The 26,099-nt window shown below is 36.6% G+C and overlaps 1 protein-coding gene across 2 annotated transcripts in view; it reads right to left on the bottom strand.

Moving 5' to 3' along the window:
• LOC121430477 overlaps positions 1-24,430 on the bottom strand; it is a 47,989-nt gene extending 23,559 nt beyond the window's left edge. The window contains exons 1-3 of one of the 2 annotated variants that reach the window (XM_041627746.1): positions 24,286-24,430; positions 2,051-2,172; positions 1,429-1,551 (exon numbers count right to left, since the gene is read on the bottom strand). In XM_041627746.1, the coding sequence (XP_041483680.1) occupies positions 1,429-1,551 (123 nt within the window). In that variant the 5' untranslated portion in view covers positions 2,051-2,172; positions 24,286-24,430. Of the gene's footprint in view, positions 1-1,428; positions 1,552-2,050; positions 2,173-9,532; positions 9,792-24,285 lie in introns of those variants that run through there. The other variant, XM_041627745.1, reaches the window with a different exon arrangement.
• Positions 24,431-26,099: the final 1,669 nt, after the last annotated feature.

Here is a 26,099-nt window from a genome sequence, read left to right as displayed (position 1 = left end):
GCCAACTTTTTCAAGATGAAAAATAAACTGAATAAATCCAAGCCACAGGACGTAATAAGGATTACTTGGTAGACTACTGTTATGGTGAAATCCTTAGAGACTTGTGATTATGATATTGAAGGAAAAGAATGTGATTTAACGTGCCTAGTAAACTGCTGACGATCAAAGTAAACTCTAGGAATTAGGGCACAACAAGTGAACAATTATTGGTAAATAAGTGTCAAATACATTAAACAAAAAATTTCATGATTGTCATCACCATCATCAACATCATTGCCTTTGTCATCATCGTCATCTTCATTTCCATCATCATCATCATCATCATCATAGGTTGTGATTGGTGATTTTTTACCTGATTGCTAAGAAAGCATGAATGCTTGTAAGCAAGCAACCAGGGGACCGACGGCTTAAGGTCCTCTCCGAAGGACCTGGTACTGAGGATTAATGCCTTACCAAAGGGCACTAGCGCACCAAGTGGGAATAGAACCCGGGTCACCGGAATACGAGTCCCTCGCTCTACCGACTGAGCGCCTCTCTCGGCCTCTTGGTCACCACAATCATCATCCTAATCACCATCATCATCATCATAGTAAATTAAATTACAATTTGTTAACAAATTTTTCCACTGGTTCCAATTTTTTCTGACTTATGATCTTATCATTTTCATTACAGATCGAGCATACTGATCTTATGATTTTCATTACAGAGCATACTGATCTTAAACAAATAGGAGTAATGTCGAAAAAAAAATTGTTAACAAATTATAATTTCCTCCTATAAAAGCCTCTTAATTTACTGTCTATTGTCCACGGCGGACGGCATTTGAATATTTATGAGTCAGAAAGAAGAGGATCGAGGGTATTCGGATTCTGTTTCTGTTTGTGGTAACTCCCGTAGGAACTCGGCAGGACAGCATTTTTTGCTTGTAAACGCCAAGCTGGTATATAACCAATTTACGTTGGAAACATCATTACGTCTAGGTTAATCAGTCATAGTCGCTGACGTAATAGACGACAGATATCACTCTTGGGCCTTTTTATCAAAGTGGAGACAATGGCCGAGTTGGGATTCGAAACCATAACCTTGCGATTATGAGTCCAATGCTCTAGCTACTGGACCACACGACCCGTTAATTCCAGTTCATTGTAGCTTAGCCGTGAACTAGAATAGCCTAGTGGTTGAGTCACTGCCCGGAAAGCAGTAGATGGCAGGTTCAAATCCCACTGGTTCCAATTTTTTCTGACTTATGATCTTATGATTTTCATTACAGTAATGCCGAAAAAAAATTGTTAACATCATCATCATCATCCTAATCACCGATCATCAACACTGTCACCATCATCATCATCACCATCATCACCATCATCATCATAACCATCATCACCATCATCATCATCATCATCACAATCATCTAAAGATTCAACTCACCTGGACAGCATTATTATAATTGTTATAACGGTGTGCGTTAGCTGGATGTATGTGTGGTATATCACCGGCGCGACGTAAAGATGCGGATGGGTGCTGGTACATCCGACCAACTGCCTGGGACATCTGCAGAGTTCAAACAAAAACAGGGTTCTAGGCTATACACATGCATTTGTTTCAAATCAGACGACTACACAAATGTATGTACTATTAATACTACTACTATGGATGGGGGGGGGGGCAAAAGGTGCAGGCGCACCAAGTAAAATTTAGAATAAAGAATAGCACACCCATTAAAATCACTTCATATTGGATGGTCTTTTTTTTTCTTTGAGACAAAACGGCCTTCATTTTGGACTGGTTACCTATTTGGGGGAGGGGCTTATCAAAGTTTTCTGCAGACCAAATACAGTGCATTTGTAAGATGACCTTTTTTTGGCTTGTCCAATTAGTTTGGACAATAGCTTCCCCTTCAAAGAAATCCTGGATCTGTGCCTAACCTTCCATGCCTGGGCCTTGGAGGTTTGAGACTAAAACACTGCTGACAACTAAAACTACCACCAATGCTATTGCTCCCAAGACCATGACTACTGCTATACCTATCTTCTGAATTATTATGTCTCACCTGAAAGATGGATGTCTATAAATAGAAAAGAGAAGAAGATAGGCAGCTGACGGGTCCTTAGATCACCCCTCCCACTCATTGCTTGAGATGCTCTTTATACAATGTTACACACATTGGGATATCTGCAAAGTAGAAATTAAAACACTTTTACAGTAACATGTACAGTGTTGATCACTGGATGTAGGTTCCATGCTGTGATCCAAACAGTCTGGGGGGGGGGGGGGAGTTTCATAGACAACTATGGTACTGTAATGTTGCTAATGAATGGTATCAGGGCTCAGCAGCCAATAACAATCTATGTTTCCATAGTATAATAACAAGGCAGAGTTACCACAGTTGTAAGAATTATTTAACAGACCCAATAATCAATTTCCTGACATGGCACCAGAACCCTCTGGCAATGCATTAATATTTTCGTCATCCTCCATTTCAGGGATGCTACAATATACAAGTTGGCTAAATGTGAGTTCATGTACTGATTGGAAATAATTATAAGTCTATAAAAATCTATCTAAATCATGAATGACGATTTACATACAGTACACAGTTTGAAAAAATATCACATCACATGTTAAAACACCCTTGCCCCTTTCCCCATTCTGACCCCCTCCCTAATCCCACCTCTCCCTCTCTTTCTCTGTACTGTATGAATAGGCCTATAGTACAATGTACACAAACATACATGTACTCATTCCTTATTTTACCTCCATGGTCTATCAAGCTATACCGTATATAACAGATTATAAACCCCATCCCCGACTTTTACTTCTATCCCGCCAAGAAAAAGGCCCGGTTTAGACCGTTATTTCCGGTACTTTAAAATAAATAACCTCCCACTCCCTCACACAGACCCTTTCTCCCCTCCATCCCCCTCTCCCCTCCACCCCCCCCCCATCCTCCCCCTCTCTGTATGGCTTGTCTGATCCAATCTTCAAGCCAATCTCCTTGTACATCTAATGTAATCACACCCAGATGAGACAGAGAATACTGACGGAACCCGCTGGCCTCCTTCCTATACTGAGGAGATACATTGTAGATGACGCTGGCCTCCCCCCTATACCGAGGAGATACATTGTAGATGACGGTGGAGCCCAGACAGGGATGAGGAATGCTGTAATCAAAGATACCTCATAACAGCATCACCTCATGTCATTCAATGTTTATTTGTGAATCATGTACACTACAGTAGAGGGTATATTACTCTATGTACATGTACTTTAGACCTCTCGTTTATAGACAGACAGATCTCTGTGTAACAATCAAACCCACTCAATGATAGGCTTACATTTAGAACCATGCATTAAAAATGTGTATTTTGTTCAATATGATTTGCCTATAATACTTGTGAAAGGTATTACATGAAGCACCAAAATCTTTTTTTATATGAGAGTACGGGATATTTGAAATATCACAAAGGCTCACGTAAAAAACTTGTTGATCAATATGGTACTGTACTAACGTTACATGTGCAAAAGCGTGTTAAACTCGTGCGCAATGATATGCAATGCATGATAATACTAAATGATTTTTAAAGATCAAAAGTAATTTTCTGTGATCAAAATGATTTTTAAGCCAGGCCCTTCTGTGTGATGTGACATAGAATCCGTTCTAATTACGCTTTCTAAAACTATACTAGAAACCGGTTTGGAAGATCGCTTTGCTAGCGTTCCCATTTGATCACCCAAAAGTGGTTTTCAAAATCACTTCATGTAAAGCAATCTTGTTGCACTATCAGTGGGGTGACACGTTTCACACGAAATTTGAAAGATATGAAACCGCAGCGTAGGCATTCTACACATAGGGTGTGGAGAAACATGCTCAAAATGTGCTGAGATCGCTTCCCGAAGAACGGCTGTGTCCTCATTTATGCGAAAACCAGTTAAATGAGTCAAAGATATATTGAAAACTACATTGCGATCTGGTTTTTGGAACGGGTTTGGAAGATCGCTTTGAACCATTTTCATTGCACGTTAAACTAGTTTCCCCTAAACTAGTTTTAGGAAGGTTGTGAGAACGGTGTCTTATATGTACATATAATTTGCTAAATCAATTTTTTTTTTTTGGGGGGGGGGGAGAATGGGGATGGGTACATTGTAGGTATAGATTGAATGGCTTTATTTCCTAAATACCAGAAACAGCTCACTAGTAAGGGCCAATATTACACAAATAATATTGGTAACACTCAACTTCATCCCTTCTCACTGAGAGTATAATCACAATTCTATGAAGTATTATCCAGGCATACTTGAACAAATGTCAAATTCTGGACTTGACCTCACATATTTCAAAGAATCAAGAGGTCATCGAGAGAGGAGAGGTCAGCTAAGGTTACAACTGCAAAAATGTAGTCTATTCAAAGTCCAGGTTCATCATATCAACATCTCCAGATATGATGAATTTATTATTGTCAAAACTCAAGTCTATACAGCAGGCCTTCAGTATGAACAATTTCATTTTTACCATGTTATAAATTGTAGAAAAGTAAAATGAATATTACTCCTTTTTTCTACAAGTATAATTGATTGCATATCTAGTCTTCAGAATACTACATCATACATGTACGCCAATATCATATCAAAATTTGATTGGACTGAAAGTTAAGAAGTTCTATGAAACTGCATAAAAATATATATTTTTCTCTTATGAGTTATACTACGGAGATAACACAGGTAACTAATCTTATAATTACTTAAAACTTCAACATTATTTCAGTAAATTCAAATCTAAACCGCATAACAAATATAAGTATTTCTGATTTTAATTTAATCACACATCTTTACCGGATAATAAATATAGTTCAAGAAGGCTGGAAACAGGCTACAGTACATGTATATCTTCTTTTTCGTTCTAAACTATCCTCAAATCTCAGGAATTCACTTTCCCCTGGGTTGATATTGTTAGTCTTAAGTTTTAGACCTGTTGGGTTCTCTAAAATGTTCACCAAAAACTTCTAAGTAATATCCTTTTTTAAAGTTTTGTTGCAGTATAGAAAATCCATGGAACATACATGTATGATGTAGATGTATAGATTTGCTTCATACTGTTTTACCTAGTTCTATATATGTACAAGTTAAAGTAAGAAAAAATATATATCATTTTGTGGGAGAGGTACAATTTCCAAGAGGTACAGACTGCTTTGATCACATTGAAAAAAAAAACAATGAGCTATAAATACAGGGCCTACATGTACATGTAAGTTGCCAGTGCTATGTTTTTATGAAATCAACTTAATAAGTTCCTATTGACTTTTCACTTAATTGTGCTAAATCCATTATGTGGAGTGCTCAAGGCATTTTTAAGAAATTTAGATTAGGAAAAAAAAGAATTAAATAGTAATTCAAAAGTGTATATTTTAATGACTTCAGGAAGGTTGTTCCATAACTTATACCCTTTTCATAAACCTATCCTCCAATTAGCCGCCTAAGAGTAATGCGGATAATTCAATAAAAATTGCGTTCATAAACTTCGAAAATAAGCCGCATTATTTTTACGAGCGCCCGTCCTGAAAAAGGCGGATAATCGCCATGACAACTGGACACGCCCCCTCCGATGCGGTTGTGTTGGAAAAGGGTGACCTTGTGACCGCACCATGGCAATTATCCGCATTATTTGGAAATGCATTCATAAACTCAAAATCTTATCCCGATGCCGCTATTATGCGGATAATAGCAGCATCAGAGTAATGCGGATAACTCTTGTCCTCCAATTTTACGACCAAATTATGCTGCTATTAGCCACCTAATTCATAGTAATTGGGTTTATGAAAGGGGTAAAAGAGGGTGAGTGGACAACTTACAGTATCTTTTGCCCAGCTTTTATTTGTAAGAAGAGAACTGGATGTGAAGGAATGTAAGGATCTTAAAGGGGTGTAGCTTTTAATTAATGAGATTAGGTATTATATGCATCGAGAAGAACCACGCCCACACAATGCAAAGTTAACAACAATAAATATTACATGTAAAAATAAATTGATACATTGTTTTACAGGGAGCCAGTGTAGGATTGCAAAATAACTGCCACCAAAACCTTCTCAAGAGCAACAGAAGTTTAGAACATACATGTAGGCATAATAAAAAAATAGCTTGCCATGATTCAATAGGCTATGTACTGTACATATAGATAAAACAATATTTTCAAATGATTGGAATAAAAATAATTGTATTATCAGTAATCAATTAGCATGGAGTTGGATGAATACGTGTATGTCCTGGCTTGCGTTCATCTGGTACTGGTATCACTCTTCATGTACCCATCACACACCTACATGTAAGGGGATTTAAAGAATGTGTCTTTTCTTCTATTGCTCCATGCCTTTGGAACTCCCTCCCTTCTTCACTTCGGGAAAATTGACAGCATAGAACTCTTTAAATCGTCTCTCAAAACTCACTTATTTCGGCAGATGTGTAATGATTAACTTATTGGATGAGCCTGCGCCTTTGAATGTTTTTAACAGATAAATGGCGCGGTATAAATGCTGTGGATCATCATCATCATCTCGGGGGGCCACTTACATTGACGAGTGGATACCATGCACGACCAAAAAAAACACGTAAAAAGGATGTCCTTTTCACGATAGGGCACGTTACGTACGTAACGTGATAAGGGTGTCAAAAACACAAAAATTATGAAAAAAAGGTATCTATTTCGCTAGGAAAATTACGTGTTTAGGGTAGAAATTGCGGGGATGATAAAACAAAATTATTTTTTTAAAAGGATGTCCTTTTTGCCCCAACACTTCGTGTTTAGAGTCCGTTTTGCGCGAGGTGAGAAGGTGGGATCGTACTAAACCAAATAAGGTAAAGCTGACGACCGAAGGACCCGTAACAATAAAATATTACTGTACTTGTTTAGGGGTTCATTTCGGGGAATATTTGCCAAGACTATCGTTTTATTTCCAATACTTGATAAGGGTAGGGTTTCAGAATATGGAAATTACATGTTTAGGGTGCTTTTCGAGACCCCATGGTCGCGCATGGTATCCACTCGTGAATGGAAGTGCCCCCCCCCCCCGATCATCATACAAGATGTAAGACAGTATATCCTCACTAAGGGTCTGTGAAATAGACTATTTATGAGGGGGCTCACTCTGTCTACTTGAATCTACAGGGAGTGAAATGACATTTACTTGAACTTCCCCCTTCAAACAGATACAAATGTGAGCATTGCTAGCATCTAAATGATGTTAGTTAAAGGTACTCATCTTCTTGCTTGTACTGACCATCTTAACTGTGAGGAAATCTCACTGGTTTTTTTTTGTAAAGCTTGTTATTTTTAATAGCTTAATCCCCTAAATGTGTCCATCACTATTCCAACTATACATGAATGTGTATGAACTATGACAGATATTTTTTTTCCATTTGGATTTAAAGCTACATGTATTACTCATATTACAAAGAGTGGAAAGGGCTGAAAATTGAAGGAGACAATCTTTGTTTTTATAAATACTTTTCTGATATCCGATCATTAAGTTTGGTTAAGGACAAGTCCACCCCAACAAAAAGTTGATTTGAATAAAAAAAAGAAAAATCCAACAAACATAACACTGAAAATTTCATCAAAATCGGATATCAAATAAGGAAGTTATGACATTTTAAAGTTTTGCTTAATTTCACAAAACATTTACATGCACACCCTGGTGGGTATGCAAATGAGGAGACTGATGACATCATCCACTCACTATTTCTTTTGTATTTTATTATATGAAATAGGGAATATTCTATTTTCCTCCTCATTGTCAAGTGAAACAACAATTAATTCCTCCCTGAACATGTGGAATGATTCAGTCAAGTTGGTCCTCAATATCAAATCTATAAAATATGAAATATTGTATAATTCGAACAATTCAAAACAAAAGAAATAACGAATGAGGGACATCATCAACTTCTCATAATCTCATTTGAGTCACTTCTTGTGAAAAATAAGCAAAACTTTAAAGTGTCATAATTTTCTTATTTTATATCTGATTTTGAGGAAATTTTCAGTGTTTTGCAAGTTTTATTTTTCTCTTTTTATTCAAATCAACATTTTTCTGAGGTGGACTTGACCTTTAAGGTATTAAAGTGCTCACTGAGGAGCCCTTTACATATACAACAAAAATGTGGAGAGTGTTATACAGTACATGTATGTAACAATGCCAGATTTGAATTGTAATGGCTGAAAAAAAAGATGCAGTGCACAGAAGATCAGAATAGTACATACGTAGATAATACTCTGAAAAGTATGGTCTAATTCATAAAATTTATCCTTCCCAAAACTGTAGCCAGGTTTTAAACAGAACTTTCATGAATTGAGGGATTGCTGTACAGTGTGTCCCAGTTCCACAAAAAATGTTTATGACACTTTTTTATAATGTGAAACTTCAAATCATACTCAGTAATTATACTCAAAATACAAATTCACCTGAAAATATGACAAATTATTTTCATTCAGAAAATTGATTAGGTTCAAGATTATGGGGAGGGTCCATGAAGCCAGGTGTTAGAAGAATGTTTTGTACAAGGTAGCAAAACGTACCAATGATACCAGTATAGGCCTGAATACTGTCTAACGTTCTGTTCCCCCTTGTACACTTGAAAGCACTCCAAACATAGTGCATATTTTAAAGAGCCCTTTAAACCATGAACAATAGACCAGGAAGCATTCAACCTATGCATCAACAATTGAAACGATAGAAAAATAGGCCTTGCATGTCTGCGCAATGTATGAACATCCACCCACAATCTATGCATATACAGTATGTGAAAGGTATTGTGATGAATTCCTGTTTATAGCTCTGTATGGCTAAATATACATTATGATCAATTGTTATCAAGATGTTCTTTTTTTATTGACTTTCTGTTTCAATACAACTTAAAAAAAGAGACTTAACAAGAACATTGTCATAAACCTCTCTCTCTGGCAAGTTTATCATACATATATAAAAATCAAATATCAAAATATCATAACTTTGACAAGAATAAGTTTATGAGATGATAGGGAACAGAAAAATAAAAGGACTAGATAGAAAGGGTGGGTGAAAGAAAGAATTAAAGGGATGGTCCAGGCTGAATATATTACATTTGGTATTAAAATACTGTATTTGCATTTAGATAAATATATGATATACCCCTTGGTATTTCCATTTAATTATTTATTGGTTTACCAATTTTGTTCATTCTTGTTTGTTATAAACAAAATTTGTATTTTCTTGATATACATGTACAGTAGCTCTCGATATATAGGCCTATAGGTCCTACACATTAATTTTTCATTAGGCCTATAAATATGGAGGCCTATATGTACATTAATAGCATTTTCCCAAAATAATGATGAACTTGAAAATATGACGCCTACATGTCCATGTAGCTTAGTTTGAAACTTCTTAATATTATAGAGTGCTCATGAAGTTGTCATGAATGCATTTAGCTAAAAAATACATGTATCTTCTCAAATTATAATTAAACGCAAATGAATGCACTTTAATGAAATCAGAAGAAAGCCTACCTTTCAGAAAATACAATAATTGATTACAATCCAAATTATCCAAGTGATTATGAGGACTGCTGCTGCCAGGCATCTATTTTGTACTTCCAAGTCTTTGCCGTCTATCTCACAAGATCCCTTTCCACTGTGAAGTATTCCCTGACTATATCCCTGTTATGAGCAGACAGGCTCACTGTCGTTCTATCATCTCTCCTGTTCTGTTCAGTGCACTGCTTTCTATGGAGATGTTATGGTATATGAGGACTGTATATTATATGACCCATCTATTGCAGCTGTCAGTCAGTTAACACTTGGGGGTGCTAGACTCATTTACCAGTTGGTCACAACTCACAAGATGAATTCCAATGACTCAAGTAGTAGTTACGAGTTGTTTTGGTTTTGAAATCTGACAAAAATACTATTCTACATGAAGGTCTTCAAGCTACAAGACATCTGACATGATTTTAAAAAAGGGGGGAATAGTGAATAAAAGAAAAATAAACAATCTAAATTGTATGCTATATTAAAAAAAAACTTAGGACCTACATGTACGATTATTAAAGGACAAGTCCACCCCAACAAAAACTTGATTTGAATAAAAAGAGAAAAATTCAACAAGCATAACGCTGAAAATTTCATCAAAATTGTATTCAAAATAAAAAAGTTATGGCATTTTAAAGTTTCACTTCATTTCACAAATCAGTTATATGTCCATCTCAGTCGGTATGCAAATGAGGAACTGATGACATCACTCACTCACTATTTCTTTTGTATTTTATTATATGAAATATGAAATATGAAATATTTTTATTTTCTCGTCATTGTCATGTGAAATGAAGTTTCATTCCTCCCTGAACACATGGAATTCCATTATTTTAACATTTTTTTGCTTTAGGCAAGGAGGTCCTAATCGTCAAATTCATAAAAATTGAAATATTGTATAATTCAAACAATAAAAAAACAAAAGACATAGTGAGTGAGTGACATCAACGGCTCTCTCATTTGGATGTGACTGGCTCGTTTATATACATGTAGCTATTTTGTTAAAAATAAGCGAAACTTTGAAATGTCATAACTTTCTTATTTTACTTCTGATTTTGATAAAATTTTCAGCATTGTGCTTGCCTGATTTTTCTCTGTTGATTCAAATCAACATTTTTCTGAGGTGGACTTGGCCTTTAAGCATACATTTTGCAAGAATGTACATGTATTTCAGCACAGTTTATTTTTACCAATGATGATGAGTGACAAACATCTTTATTCTCCAACTTACATTTAAAAGTTTTTTGAAACATGAATTTCAATAATAATATCAATAAATTATGATATTGGAAACTTATATAGCACATAATAGTCAAAAGACTCCCTATGCGCTTTACAAAATATATCAAATTAATAACTTATACATTAAACCTAACTTCAATTATAATCCATGAACGGTTTAAACCCAAACTTTAAATCTAAGATATGCCATACAAATTAGAACAAATTGAATCAAAATGTAAAATTAATAAATAAAAAACTGACAATGATCAATAACCACATACTAATTACTATATAATGAACATTATAACAATTATTTTGAAAATAAGTAAGTTTTAGGAATAGATTTAAAATATCAATGGTACAGGGACAGATAGGGAAAGGGTTCTTTGACCATAATTCTAGGATATCCCCCCCCACCAATAAAAGGGTAAAGCTTGATTTATCACCATAAGTGCGGGGTGGGAGGCTGGGAGCAATTCAAATTATTTATTGAAAGGATTGAATTCATTACCAAATCTCACTGTCAGTAGGTGGTTTCAGACCGCCTCGAAGTTCGCCAGTTCCAGGTATTCTCTGATCGGGAAATTTTCCCCCGATCAGAAAATACCAGGTATTTTGGTAATGTGAAAGCAAACTACGCGTAATCTCCCCGAAAGAAAATACCCGCTAAATAGTAGGTACTTGGCGAAATTACGAGAACTTTCGTGGGGATTTTTCCAAGGTTGCAGGTATTTTGGCGATGTGAAAGCAAATTACGGGAACTTTTATCCCAGCGTGTCGTTGGGCGTGGCGGCGTGGGTGGCTGCTGGGCTAGTGATTTTGAATCTCCCGCCTTGCCTGCTTATCAGACCACACTGCGCATGCTCGTAACTTCGGGAACTTATCCCGAAGGATGTGTTTCGGGGCGGTGTGAATGCAGGAATAATTAACGGGTATTTTTTAGCCTTAAAAAGTTCTCGTAATTTAACGGGGATTCTTGTGATCGAGGCGGTTTGAAACCGCCTAATTATAATTCCATGAAATATACGTACATCATCACATTTGGTAATTGGAGCTATAAACATAGTAGCAAGAAGCTGATTTGGGCACATCTACATCCCTCAATATCATATTCATCTAAAAAAGAAATACTATATGATACAGGGTGCTACATAACTGTTTAGAAGTGCTTGCCCGGTCGGGCAATTACATTTTTAAATAGTTTGAATATACATGTACTTGCCCAGAAATCTATTTTATTTGCCCGATAAAATCCCTGGAAAAAAAAGTTTTACCTCTTCAAAATAAAGTTTTGCGGTCTTATAAACTATTGACCCCTTTCTCTCTTTTGATATGAACTGATCTACCTTGTTATTGCATTTCTTTTTCCAAAGTGATTTTATCTTGCCTTCCATGACCAAAATTAGGGTCAATAATATCATAACGACCCTAAATATACTGTGAGAATTTTGCTTTCTTCTGTGTTAATTTTGCTTGCCCAATTCGGGCAAGTAGTTTTGGTCTTTACTTTAAAACACTTTCCCAACTCCAACTTTTACTTGCCCGGGCAATCGGGCAAGTGCTTTTTTTATGTAGCACCCTGTATGATGTATTTTAAATATAATACTAGGACTATTTCTTCACTTTATTCCTACTGCAAGAACTACAGTGTACATGTAAATGGAAAAAGTGACCTTCTGTGGACAGAACATATTTAACTGGAATTTCAAATATGAACAAACATGAACAATTGAAAATCGTAAATATCCCATGTCAAACTTTTGGCTAAAAATTGTGAGTTTCAATCCTATATGGAGGAAAAAATGGACAAATAAAACATTTATATGTCGATAAAAATACAGTGTATCAAGCTTTGACAAAAAGCCTGGTTGTGGAGTCTATATGGGGGCTGATGGGTAGGATATACAATGATGTCATTCATATAGCATGATGTCATCTTCCCCCCAGTAGCTAAACAACCCATAGTTCGTAGAGAGAAAGTACATAGACAAGTACCGTTACTTATGCAGTTCATTTCAAAATAGGAAGACATTGCGCTTCCTGACTCACAGTATACTAGACAGATAATATTCCATTTTTCTGCGAACTCATTGAATGGAGTCAACTTTAAAGGGATAATGAACTGCACTTCATACCCCACGCAACCCACAAACAAACACTTTCTACAAGTATGGATAATTCTGCATTCAATTGTAAAGAGTCTTTTAAAAATAAAAGGAAGTTGTTATTTTGCAGTCCAAATAAATTATCACTCACTGTTACTTCCTATTATTATTCTTGAAAAGAATATAATCTGACAAACAAAGCATGTATCCTTATTTCTATCTATACAGGAAAACAAACCAAACTATAAGTTATTTCATGACATACAAAGATTGTACTTCCATGCCACCTCCAAATTGTGGCTGTCACCAAGCTGAACTGTTAACAGAATTTTGTATGAAATACTGTAACTTCATTCAGATATTGATATTTATTATGTAATAAAAAAAAGGAGATAGACAAATATAGACAATTCTTGCACTCTGGAGTATATGTAAAATGTTCATTTTCAGCAAAATAAAGTACATGGTGAGGAATAAAGAGAAAAGAAATAATGCTTTACCTTGTGAAGGAATGGGTGAAAGCAATAAAATTTGAATTACTATTTTTTTTAAATTAGAATTGGTCAAAACAAGTATTTAAAAGATTTTGGTCTAAGAGTCAAAGCATTGATTTGAAGCAATGATCAGTGTGAAATACCTTCAAATAAACCCTAATGATTCTGGTCTGATAATTATGATCATCAATATTATTCTACATGTAATTATCATCGTTTTTTTAGGCCTATATTAGAAATGTTTGTCCACAAAAAGATAAAGAACTTTTAACACCACAACAACCAATTTCACTTGTATTGACTGCTATTTCAGTGTGGGCAAGCCAGATTGACCAACAGAAGTGTGGGCAGCTAATCATTTGCTTGAAAAGAGCCGCATTGTCCAACTTGGACGAGAGGGGAGGAAAATTGTGTTTAGGTTTGAAAACCTCTATCAGAATGTTAATGTCATTGGCGGATGGCGAGTAGGTTCGAGACAGGAGCAGTTGTAGCAGTGTTCAGATGGGATCTTAAATCATGAAGATCTGTGTTTATATCTCTATGCTAAACTTGGGAAAGAAGTAAATATAGGCCTATACCAAGGAAATATCACCTCCTTGCCTATTTCACATACTGTACAGTATGGATCAGTCTGCATACATATTTTTCTTTTTCACTACTCCCCCCTTTTTTTAAAATCATGTCATTGCATATTTTAAGCAAAGCGTCATGTTACAATTTGCCCATGTTGCAGGTTTCACACATTTACCCGTTTTCTTTCCACTAAAATTTAACGACCCCTTCCCCCACCCTTCCTTCAGATATGGACAATTTTGTTACATTCTATTACAGTTTATCATGTTAGACCCTATGGGAACTTCATGGGCTCTGTATAAGTTTTCAAGAGTTCTAAGAGGCATTTCAGGGGTTAATTTGCCCCAAGCCCCATTAACGATAATAGTATGTTCCATTTGTATAGCGCAGCTGCATGTACTTACTCTACTGTGCTTGATATAAATAACCCCGGCTGTAGGTGAGCCGGCATATATATACATGTAGGCACTATAATAAAAGCATTCAAGGATTCAGAATAAATCCTACCGGGCACCCATTCACCCCACCTGGGTTGAGTGCAGCACAGTGTGGGTAAATTTCTTGCCAAAGGAAAACATGCCCCGGCTGGGATTCAAACCCACGTCCTTCTGATTGAAAGACAAGTTGTAACCACTAGACCGCGACGCCCCCACTTGTACATGTAAAACTAATTTGTGAACACGGTGTGTTTGAGATCAGTGATAGCAGACTGGAATTCAGAGACTGAGGAGTAGACGTAAGAAGATGAGTTATCTAGGCTAGGTAATATGACAATGAACTGAGTAGCTTTACAGCCTCATCCACTGAGTGAAGCTATTACTATTCGCAGTGTATTGTATCTGACAGTACAACTCAATCGGTAAACATAAATAAATAATATTTTATTCACACTTCTACGATTGGCCTGGGGTGTAGGACTGCGTTGGACATGAGCTACATACATGTACATGGGCTGCAGAACTGTTTAAAACGTGGGGGTGGCGATGCAAAATGAAAAAGCCAATCAGATGGCCATGGTTTTGTACACGTTAATGACTGCCTAGACTTCTCCCTGTTCTGCGGCCCCTGACTTACAATAACAAGTTAAATGGTATTCTTCACAGTATTGGACTGAACAAGGTGATATTACATTATAATAATAACAAATATCATGAAATTTAAACTTGTGTATTACGACATATTACATGTACTTCTCAATACAATATTGTTTACAAAAATGGGGTACAGTGGGGGTCATGCCTCACATGAAACTGCAACATATCAGATCAAAAACATATAACAAAACCTTCTTCCTATTTAGTACCCTGTAACTCACCAATAATAAAAAGAATTTTGCAAGTGTCACTGTTAAAGTACATGTATAACAGTGTAAAAACATAAATTACTTTGAGAGGGTTCTTGAAGCCCACTGGTCAATGTGTTAAAAGTTTTAAATGCATCAAAGGGCTAATCACCCATTTTCCCCTAATGGTACCCAACTTTTTTCTCCATTTATTTCACCTGGTTTGTGTAATAGTGAATAGTAGGACTTTACAACCTGTGAATGTGATCATTGAATTCCTATACAATATTGTGCAGCATTCATTCATGATACATGTAAGTACTTATCTCCAAATCACCAACATGTTATGTACAAATATTTTAAAGATTCACACTATTCTATTGTTTACTATTTGTTTTATTTTTCATATTCATGAAAATATTGACCAGGAAAGTGAGGAAACTACCCTTTCAAACTGTACACATTTAAAAAACGATTTCTCACAAGCTTCATGTGCAACACTGCATGTGTGCACATGAACTCCATTCAATATTGGCCTACTTGCTTGTGTATATATTCTCCCTTTTTGTCCAAACACAGAGCTTTCAATGTTTTTACAATATTTCAAATTGGTAAACGTGCACTACTGGGGTATCAAAAATATGCATCAACACACCCAAGCTTTATACTTTTGCAAATAAGAAACATTGACTGAATATGACATAATCACAAGTTGTTCAAAGCCTCTGAGTTGTCACTTTCAATTTAAACTTCCAATTTTGAGACACCCTATTCGGATAAAATAATTTGCACTTGTTATGAACAAAGATATCGACAATCTCTGCTACTAGTATTAGTTCAAGACTCTATCATTATTATATTTTTATAATGTCAATGTTTCATTTCTATCCAGATAAGTTACACAGATTTGGCAGTTTACCTTCAACCTTAAATTTGTGAATTATACAGGTGAAATTGAACTTCCACAGGTCAAATATTTGCCCAAGTTGAAACAATGTTTTTAGCCCAGATTATATGTTTATATATATTTTTTGAGTCAATATGAATATTGATAATTGAACAATGTCCATAAGAGTCCCATTTGAATATTATAAAAGGCCTACATGTACTTCACACAGAAAAAAAAACAAGACACTATTGCAATACTGAATCCAATGTGCATATACAGAGATCCTCATCATTCAAAATTGGAGAGTTTTTATTTGAGGTAAAATATATTCTCAAGACAAAGAACTTATTGAATAAATTATTCAGTATTCCTGAAGACAGGCTACTATTCTGACTTTAGGCATAACAAAGAATGTAGAATTAAACTTGACAGAAGATTGGAAATTAGTTCAGGAAACTAGTAGCTCCATGCTCCAGACGATACAGAAGCAATGCAGAGAGGATGTGAATCACTTAACCCCTTTCACACTCAACATCTGCAGTCTTAGAAAGTCCTCAAAAGCAGAAATAGTAAAAGGTGAATGTGAATTGCTTTTCACATGTACACTATAAATATTTACATGTAGGCCTTCATAGTGACCTACATGCACATTCTTTTCAGTAAAATGTTCACTTGACATCAGATTCATAATACAGTACATGTACAAAAATGTAGGCCTCTTCCATGGAAAAAAAAAGAAAAAGATCGATAAAATCTGAAAACAAGAGCAAACGATAAGAAATTTATGGGCATTTGAACGTTGAGATCACTAATGCTCTGGAGATCATCCCATTGGCAATGTAACCAAGATTTGTAATGTCACAAGAGTACAACTCTCCCCTTTGTACATTGGGAATATGCCCAAGAACATCTATTTTTTGCCCATTATAATGAAATTATCAATTCTTTGTACATGATACAACAATGTTCAAATGCTCTATTATTTCATCCCCCCTTAAAATTTCATTGAGTTTATACTTTGATTTTTTTTTAATCATTCACACTTGTATATTCTTTTTATTCCAAGGGTCATTCTCGTATATTTATCTTTCCCCCATAAGTTGGCTTAACCATGGAGGTAGAAAGTAACGTGCATTAGTCCAGATTGCACATGTCGATCCCCTGATGAGAAGAGGAGATCATGAGGGGATGTATATTCTTGAGACTCAGAAGGCCCTCTATGTCAGCCTTGTGAAAGAGAGCTTCAATATCGGTATATGGACTAGGTTTGATACTAGTACCTTAACTCTTCATGCGTTACGTTCGCATTATTACACATCCGTAGGCGTGTTTCGTTCGCATTTTTGCACAACCACACATTTCCCATAGACGTCCCCTGTCCCATTGTTTTTGGAACAATTGCATGCCCCGGAGCGTGACTAGCTACAATGTATAGCCTGGCGTTTGTGTATACCGTACATGTGTATCGATCGATCAATCGCGCGTGCGACATTAGTTTAGCGTTCGACGGATTATCGCAGTTTACAAATTACAGAATCGTTGAGTTTTCCCAAAAAATCAATACATCCTGATCACAGCCAGGAAGTTCATTGAAAAAGGAGAGGAGAAAATCAATAAAAACCCTTCTCACAAACAATACCATGGCCAGGTTTATTGTTAGGAGTCTGTGACTCATGGCACGAATTTTGTTGGAAGTATTAGGAGAAAGCATTTAGAAAATGTAAATTACTATACATTTTTCCATAATTTATCCAATAAATTTATATACGATAAGAAAGCCCAGGAAACACTCTACAAGTTTGCTACACAACATTTTCTTTCAAAATGATCAGATAAAAAGTTACGGCACTCTAAATAACAGAGTGTATTATACTGCGTAGAGGGGATCACGCTAAAATAATGCAACACACAAGGAGTTTACAAAAGAACGCATGAAGAGTTAATATGTCTTTCCACCAAGTTGGGGAAGAAATTGTGACATTTGTTCGTTTTTAATAGTAGGCTTACCTTTATATTGAGACCAAACATTTTACTTTTTGAAATTTGAGCCATTTACCCTGGCAACACAAACTTGTCTTGAATAAAAGAAAAAAATCACTCAAGCATTTACATGTTGAGAAATTCATCAAAATCTCAAGTGAAATAGGAAAGTTATGAGTTTCTAAAGTTTCGCTTCTTATTTAAAAAAAAAGTTGATTAAATATACTGTTATTCTTTGATCAATGGATTTTCATTATTTTCAAACAATTTTTTAACATTTCATGTCAGGGTGAACTGCAGGGTGAACTTCCCCTTTACATGTATATGTGCATACTGAATCAGCATTTAAAAGCTTCCCCTTCAATATCACAGGCATTTTATCATAATCAGGTAAATGTACATCGTATTTGTTGGGCCTTTTAGGGATGGTCCGGGCTGAAAATATCTATATATCTAAATAAATATAGTAAAATTCACAGAGCAAAATGCTGTAAATTTCATCAAAATCAGATAATACTAGTAATAAAGTTATTGAATTTTAAAGTTTGTCAATATTTCGTGAAAACAGTTATAAAACTTATATGCACATCATCATGAAAATTCATTAGGTGGGCTGATGTCATATCCCCACTTTCCTTTTTTAAATGTTATTACATGAAATCATGGTTGTTTCATTTTTTCATACATGTGTAAATGATGCGTTTCCATATGATGAAATTAGTTGCAGCAATAAATAACTAATGCACAACCAGTTGTCAATCCAATTTTACTCTATTGAGATATATATAAATCCAGTCTAGATCATCCCTTTAATGCAGGGGCAACATCAAGTCAAGTGGAACTGAGCCTATTCAGCAAATACCAAGAATTCAATCTCGAGAGTAGATGTACAGTGTATTCTTCATTGCATATTTTGCACACACAACATCAATTTGAATACAGGGGGTATTCATTTCATCAGCTATCTGGATGGACTGGCAATTCAAAATAAATACCGGTACAGAAAATTTCCCATCTAATTGTATTCATTAGCCCAGGATCACAGACTACAATTTATGAATTCTAGATAGCAATAATAAGTAAAATGACCAGTGCAGCATTCAAACATTCATAAACAAGAAAAAGAGTGAGACAAAGTAAAGAGTATATTTTAAAACAAAAATCAAAAGTTTTACCAAATGAAATACTGTAATGAACTGCACTCACTCATGCATGACCCAACAGGTTTTGCACAGAAAGAAAAAAAATCTGGAAACATTAACGGTATTTGTAAAAGTTCTATAAAGATCATGGCGATACTTACAACGGGGGCAGGAGTGATAGAATAACAAGAGGGGGAAAAGTATCACAAACACCCATAGGAATGGAAAATTCATTTGCTTGGTGGGTCGTGACCATGTATGTGGTATTGCCCAGAGAATAGTGTGTCTAATGACGCACTGACCTTAGAATATCAACAGACATGTACACTGTACTATCTCAATAAAAGTGCCTACAAATCTACTAATCCCTAGGCATGAATATTGATACCAGTCTGTAATAGTCAAGTATGGTATTTGGGTACAAGTAGATCACAAGTTCATATGCTATGGTGCACATTGTATTTGCATGACAACATGCATACTGTACAAGCATGCAGACTGCATTGCTGTTCACCACATGATGGCGCCCTGTAGCTAACTAGAAAACACAATACACGGTCATCATAAAGGTAGAAACACCCTTTTACATTAGGGCACACAAGAGTATTGGACCCCCATTCACTCACATGTTAAAATCATAACTCATCAGAAATCAATCCCTATAAAGATTTTGCTTTGATTCACTGACTAGTCACAATGAACAGTACATGTATATTAATTGGGTACTTGTCCATCTCAAACAAAAGTTAAATGGCCTGAAACAAGACTAACCAATTTTGGTCAGTTCACTGCGAGAAAAACTGGAACTGCATTGTGGATAAAATGAAATATGAAAATGCAGTCCGGGAGGGGGTGGTTGCATCCTAGCGACGTGACACATCTATAGAGGATGGCAAAATCATGAGCAGTGCCAACTTATAATAAAAGAAAAATACTTGCATCGGCGGAAAAATCCAATGAATCGTACAATACTTGCATCGGCCGATAAATATCATGATATACAAACCCAATGCAAGTATTGTACAATTAGAGTTATCCGCCGATGCAAGTATTTTTTAAAATCTAAGTTGGCAATGTTAATGATTTTGCTGCTCTCTATATACATGTACATGTAGATGTGTCGCGTCGCTAGGATGCAATCACAAAGACAAGATGGCGACAATAACATCTCTTCTACTTTTGATATTTTCACTTTATTATTGTAATATAAAAACAAATTAATGTAGGCTAAAAGTTGTAACCTATTATTGTAGCCCATTTACATAAGTTTGGGCTCATAAGGCCACAGAAAATGAGTATTTTTGCAGCAACATTGCTGTCTCGAAAATACTCAGTTTGTGTTGGACAATGCAATCCCGCTCCTAGACAGCTGGCAGCCGTCTGTTTCAAGGAGTTTTTTAACATTTAGATTTGTTTAAAAATTTCTCCTCGTACACAGATGGCTCGCTATCATGCAGCCACCATAGGGGGTTAACAATGGAAAATCCCCGACCGGGCTCATTGATTTTTGTCTTTATTTCATAAAAATATATAAAAAGAACTGTACCAAAATAGATTATTATTCCGTTTTGGCCTGAAATGCACCAAAACAGGGAAAAATAAAAAGGGGAGCAAACAGTGACTTACTTCGGCTGTCGCGCAACTTCACTTCCCTGTTTTATCCGAACTGAATACATAAACATATGGCCATTGAGTCCCTGTACAGCACTCATTCAATGAACAAGGTTATGATAAAACCTTGTTCTCTGTTACTACTACTCCCTGTGTGGTGAAATAAGGTTGGCAATGTTTGGCTTATTTTCTCTTTTTCTTTACCTTTACCTTTACCCGAGATTGTGGAAGAATGCTGATGATCCCAGCAGTCGTGCTTCCAGTTCAAATCCTTCATCCTTCTCGTAAGTAGGTATCTTCTCAGCAGTCATAGCTTGGAAATCTGCACCGTCCTCAACATTAGTATGATTTATGCATCATAGGGTGAGCAGTACCGCTGGTCTGCCCACACCTTGTCTAGCCTTATTTTGAAACTGTTCACCGTCTGAGCAGTGACTACCTCTTCGGGCAGCGAATTCCAGTCTTTTATGATACGCTGGCTGAAAACATCTTGTCTGATCTTCGTCAAGCATCTGGGTTTTGAGAGCTTCAGACTATGCCCTCTTGTGTTGCCTGTTGCATACTCAAAGAAAGTATCACCTGGAATGCGTTCAAATCCATGGATTATTTTGAACACCTGTATCATATCTCCTCGTCTTCTGCGGTACTCAAGAGAAGGAAGATTGAGTGCTTTTAATCTCTCTGTGTATGTGCAGTGTCTGATGGAATAGATCATTTTTGTTGCTCTCTTCTGTATCTTCTCAATGGCTTTACTGTCACTCTTAAATCTAGGATACCATATAGAGTTGCCAAAGTCAATGATCGGCCTGACAAGTCCTTTGTACAGTTTTGGGATTGTAGATTTGTCTCTACATTCAAAACTGCGGCGAATGCATGAAAGTATCCCATTGGCTTTTTTGACAACATATGCAACATGGTTATGAAATTTGAGATCTTCGTCAACCAGTATGCCAAGGTCTCTCTCCACTGCGGTATGCTCAAGAACGTCTTCTCCGAGTGAGTAGGAGTGTTTGACATTTCCAGGGCCTATGTGTAGTACTTTACACTTTTGGGAGTTAAAGTGCAATTGCCATCTATTACTCCAGTCAACTGGTGCATCAAGGTCAGCCTGAATAGCACAGAGGTCTTGATTAGTGGAGGCTTTGCCATATAGTTTCGTGTCATCGGCATATATCTTGACTTTCCCCTGAAGGCCGTCTGGTAGATCATTGATGCAGAGTACAAACATTGCTGGGCCGAGGATACTGCCTTGCGGCACTCCGCTCCTTACCCTTGTCCAGTCTGATAATTCATTATTGACTTTAACTCTCTGCTGTCTTCCTCGGAGAAAGTCTGTTATCCAGGCTTTGATTTCGCCACCTATACCATAAGCCTCAAGTTTGGAGAGGAGGCGCAGATGAGGGACACTATCGAAAGCTTTTTGGAAATCCAGGTAGATTACATCGATAGGACTTCCTACATCCAGCATCACTGTCCATTCCTCCATAGCCGTCAAGAGCTGTGTCACACATGAGCGTCCAGGAACAAAGCCATGCTGTTCATCACACAGAAGATCATTTTCTATAAGGTGGCCAACTATTTCATCCCGAATTAGTGATTCTAGGATTTTGCAAGGCACAGATGTCAAACTGATTGGTCTGTAATTTCGAACATCCACCTTGCTGCCTTTTTGTGCACAGGTACTACATGACTGACCTTCCAGACACTTGGTAGTTTACCCTCTTTTAGTGATGCATTGTAGATCAAGGCAAGGGGCTTTGCAATAGAAACAGCAGTTGCCTTCAAAACACATGGGTGGATGCCATCTGGTCCTGCACTCTTATATTTTGACAAACTCACTAGTTTCTTATAGACGTCATCTTCCGAGATGGAGATGGAAGTTAATGGCATTCCTGAATACTTTGATGAAAGTGAAGGGATGGATGTCTTATCCTCATCAGTGAAGGTGGTTGCAAAGAACTCATTCAAAGCATCTGCTTTTCCTTTATCTGAAGATATAGGGTATCCGTCTGGCCCTCTGATTTCCCCTAATCTACAGGATGTTTTGAGCTTGCTATGGGCATACCTCCAAAATGCTTTGGGGTTGGACTTCACATTGAGAGCTATATCTTTCTCATAGATTCTGCATAATTTCTTGGTGGTAAATCTCAACTCTTTCGCCAATCTTTTTGCCCTCATGATGTCAACAGGGTGATTGGTTCTCTGTGCTTCCTTCCATGCACGATGTTTCTGGTTCTGTTTCCGAAGTGCCTCTTTAGTCACCCATCTCTGCTTCTTACGACGGTGTTTTGGATTAGACAGAGGTATGAATTTTTGCATTTTGTCTCTCAGGATATCACAAAAGTACTCCCATGCATCATCAACACTTTTGCAATCCAAAGCTGAGTCCCAATTGTTTTGATCAAGTTCTTCACACATTACTTCATACTGTGCTCTGTGAAATTGGTAATGAGGAGTGGAGTTAAGGACTTGAGGACTGTACACTGTCAGATCAAAGAGGATTCCAATATGGTCACTTCTTCCAATACCAGGCACATAGTCGACATGGTTAATCATACCTTCCTCATTGGTGAATACAAGATCTAGCGTGCTGGGATGTTGTCCTTCTCTGTATCTGGTATGTTCACTGATATGCTGGTAAAGAAAACAATCAGCAACAGTTTCAATGAATTCTTGTTCAGCATGTGACCTTGCCCTTCCAAGATCCCAATCAATGTTAGGATAATTGAAGTCGCCAGCTATGAGGACATGTGAGGGGTTGACAGAGGTGACTTGTGTGAAGGCATCTTTCAGTTCCTTATGGTTGTCTACTGATGGGCTCCTGTACATACATCCTATCAGTAGTTTCTCATATCCTCTAAGGCTCATCCAGATCCATACCGACTCTTGAAAATTGAACTGTAGATCACATTCATTGATGAGATTCTTTGGGACAAATGCTTGATTTTTTTGACACTGTCAGTTTCCATTACAGCTATATATCATATAACTTGGTTTTTAAGTAAATTTGATTCTTTGAATTATTTTTTCTTAATTAAAAATAGAGAATGAAAAATGGCAATTGTCTTGCCATATTACTTTCCACCAATAGAGGGCGTACACAAACATGACAAAAATATGCCAATAATTCAAGTTTTCGAGCGTTCTGGTGAATACAAAAATTACTCCCAAGTTACTAGTGAAAAATAAATTGCAACTGTATGGAAATTAGTATTTTTGGTCACAAAAGTGATATTTTAATGATTTTTTAAAGTGTGTGCTGTTTACAGCATTGGCACACCATAGTCCTAGTACAGAATCCCCTACAGGGAGGATTCCCCCCAGGCCAGCTCGCCAGGAGCCTCCGGTACACAATTGGAGACTGACTATATCTATGACAGGGGGCAGTGATTGATAAATATTTCAAGCCGTTGTTTTTAATCGAATACATACCTTAGCTCAGCCGTCAGTTGTAGATAAGAAGCTTGGCAAGACTTATAATGTGAGCTGGAAAGATTTATTCAAAGGAATTTGCAGGAATTCAGCCCGGAGATAGACCTGGCAGTGGCGATGCGATGTCGCGATGTCGGTGGGACGGCAGCATAAATTAACCTACTCTCATCTCGAGCTCGAGGCTAGCACAATAGGCGTGGGGTGGGGGGGGGGGGGGGGGTAAAGACGGGGTTCTAAAGTTAGTTCTGCCTTCTGCCAAAACCAATGAATGAGTATCTTATCTTATGTTTTGTTCTTTAGTCATTTATGCTGTCTTTTTAAATGATTGAGCCAATTAATTTCATTACCAAACTAATAGAGTTATCGATTGGTCCCTAATGAATTTGGAGGATTGTTTATTTATTTATTCATTTATTTATTTATTCATTCATTTATATATTTATTTATCTGTTTATTTCTTTATTTATTATCTTTAAGGGAGATTTCAAGGTATTTAAACACATATGCATTTTTTTCGATTTTCTGTTATTTTATTTGTGTTACTATTAGTTATTGCTTATTAGTAGTAGTGCGTATAGTATCATTATTGTAATTATTTGTTATTGATATATCACTACTACTAATACTACTTCTACTACTACTACTACTACTACTACTACTACTACTACTACTACTACTACTACTACTACTACTACTACTACTACTACTACTACTACTACTACTACTACTACTACTACTACTACTACTACTACTACTACTACTACTTCTAGCTACTATACTACTAATATATTACTACTACTACTACTACTACTACTACTACTACTACTACTACTACTACTACTACTACTACTACTACTACTACTACTACTACTATACTACTACTACTACTACTACTACTTTTCTTTTCATTTATTTATTTATGTTTGTTCATTTATTTATTCAGCTGTTTTGTGGGGGGGGGGGGAGTTTTTTTGTTTTTTTCTGCCACTGATCAAACATCATTTTGATAATGGTAACTGAACCTATATGGAGTAAAAGAGAAAGACAACGCACTGTTTTATGATATGAATGCTATTTTATCAAATAATTGTGGAGCCATTCATAATACCACTGGCGATCGAATCGTGGATTTCCAAGGGGGGGGGGGGCATTTTGTAAAGGAATGATTTGACAAGCGCAAATAAAAAATTTTCCTTTACAATTAAATCAAAGCAATTTTGTTCCAGCAAAAAATTGACAAGCCCCCACCCCCCCCAAAAAAAATAGGCCCTCACTTGCGAATGCATGACGTATTCCACTAAAAATATATGTTGTGCCTCTCAAGGGGGGGGGGGTATGGCCGGATGTTCCCTTACCTGGATCCGTGGCTGCATAACACTGACTTTTATACAGGCTTGTTCGGGGGTTGACCCAGTCTCCCTCTCACACGTCCCTGGTTGACCTAAAGCAGGGGTTCTCAAACTTTTTCCTTGAAGGGCCAGATATGACTCCAAGTAAACCTGAAAGGACCAGGATGAAGTGGATACTTAGAAAAAAATGTACGCGAAGCGCAAAGACCCTTGCGGTCGGGTTCCTAGATGCTCTCTTGTGCAATCTGGCCCTTATTTTGGGAGCACTTAATCCTACAAATTTATAACAGTTTCATGTGGAACGCAGGCAACATTAGAAAAGATTTGAAAATACGGCGATAGTCGATATTAATGATAACAAAATTGTAGTACCAGGTACTTTGGTCAAAAGAATGTAGATTGTACCTATACAAAAGTTGTGGAGTCAGATAATGTCTTAAAGTATCAATATTTTTTATAGTCAAA

The sequence above is a fragment of the Lytechinus variegatus genome, chromosome 17, assembly GCF_018143015.1.
Source record: "Lytechinus variegatus isolate NC3 chromosome 17, Lvar_3.0, whole genome shotgun sequence".
NCBI classification, from domain to species: Eukaryota; Metazoa; Echinodermata; class Echinoidea; order Temnopleuroida; family Toxopneustidae; genus Lytechinus; species Lytechinus variegatus.
Note: the sequence above shows the minus strand (reverse complement) of the source record. Positions and strands in the feature narration are given on the sequence as shown.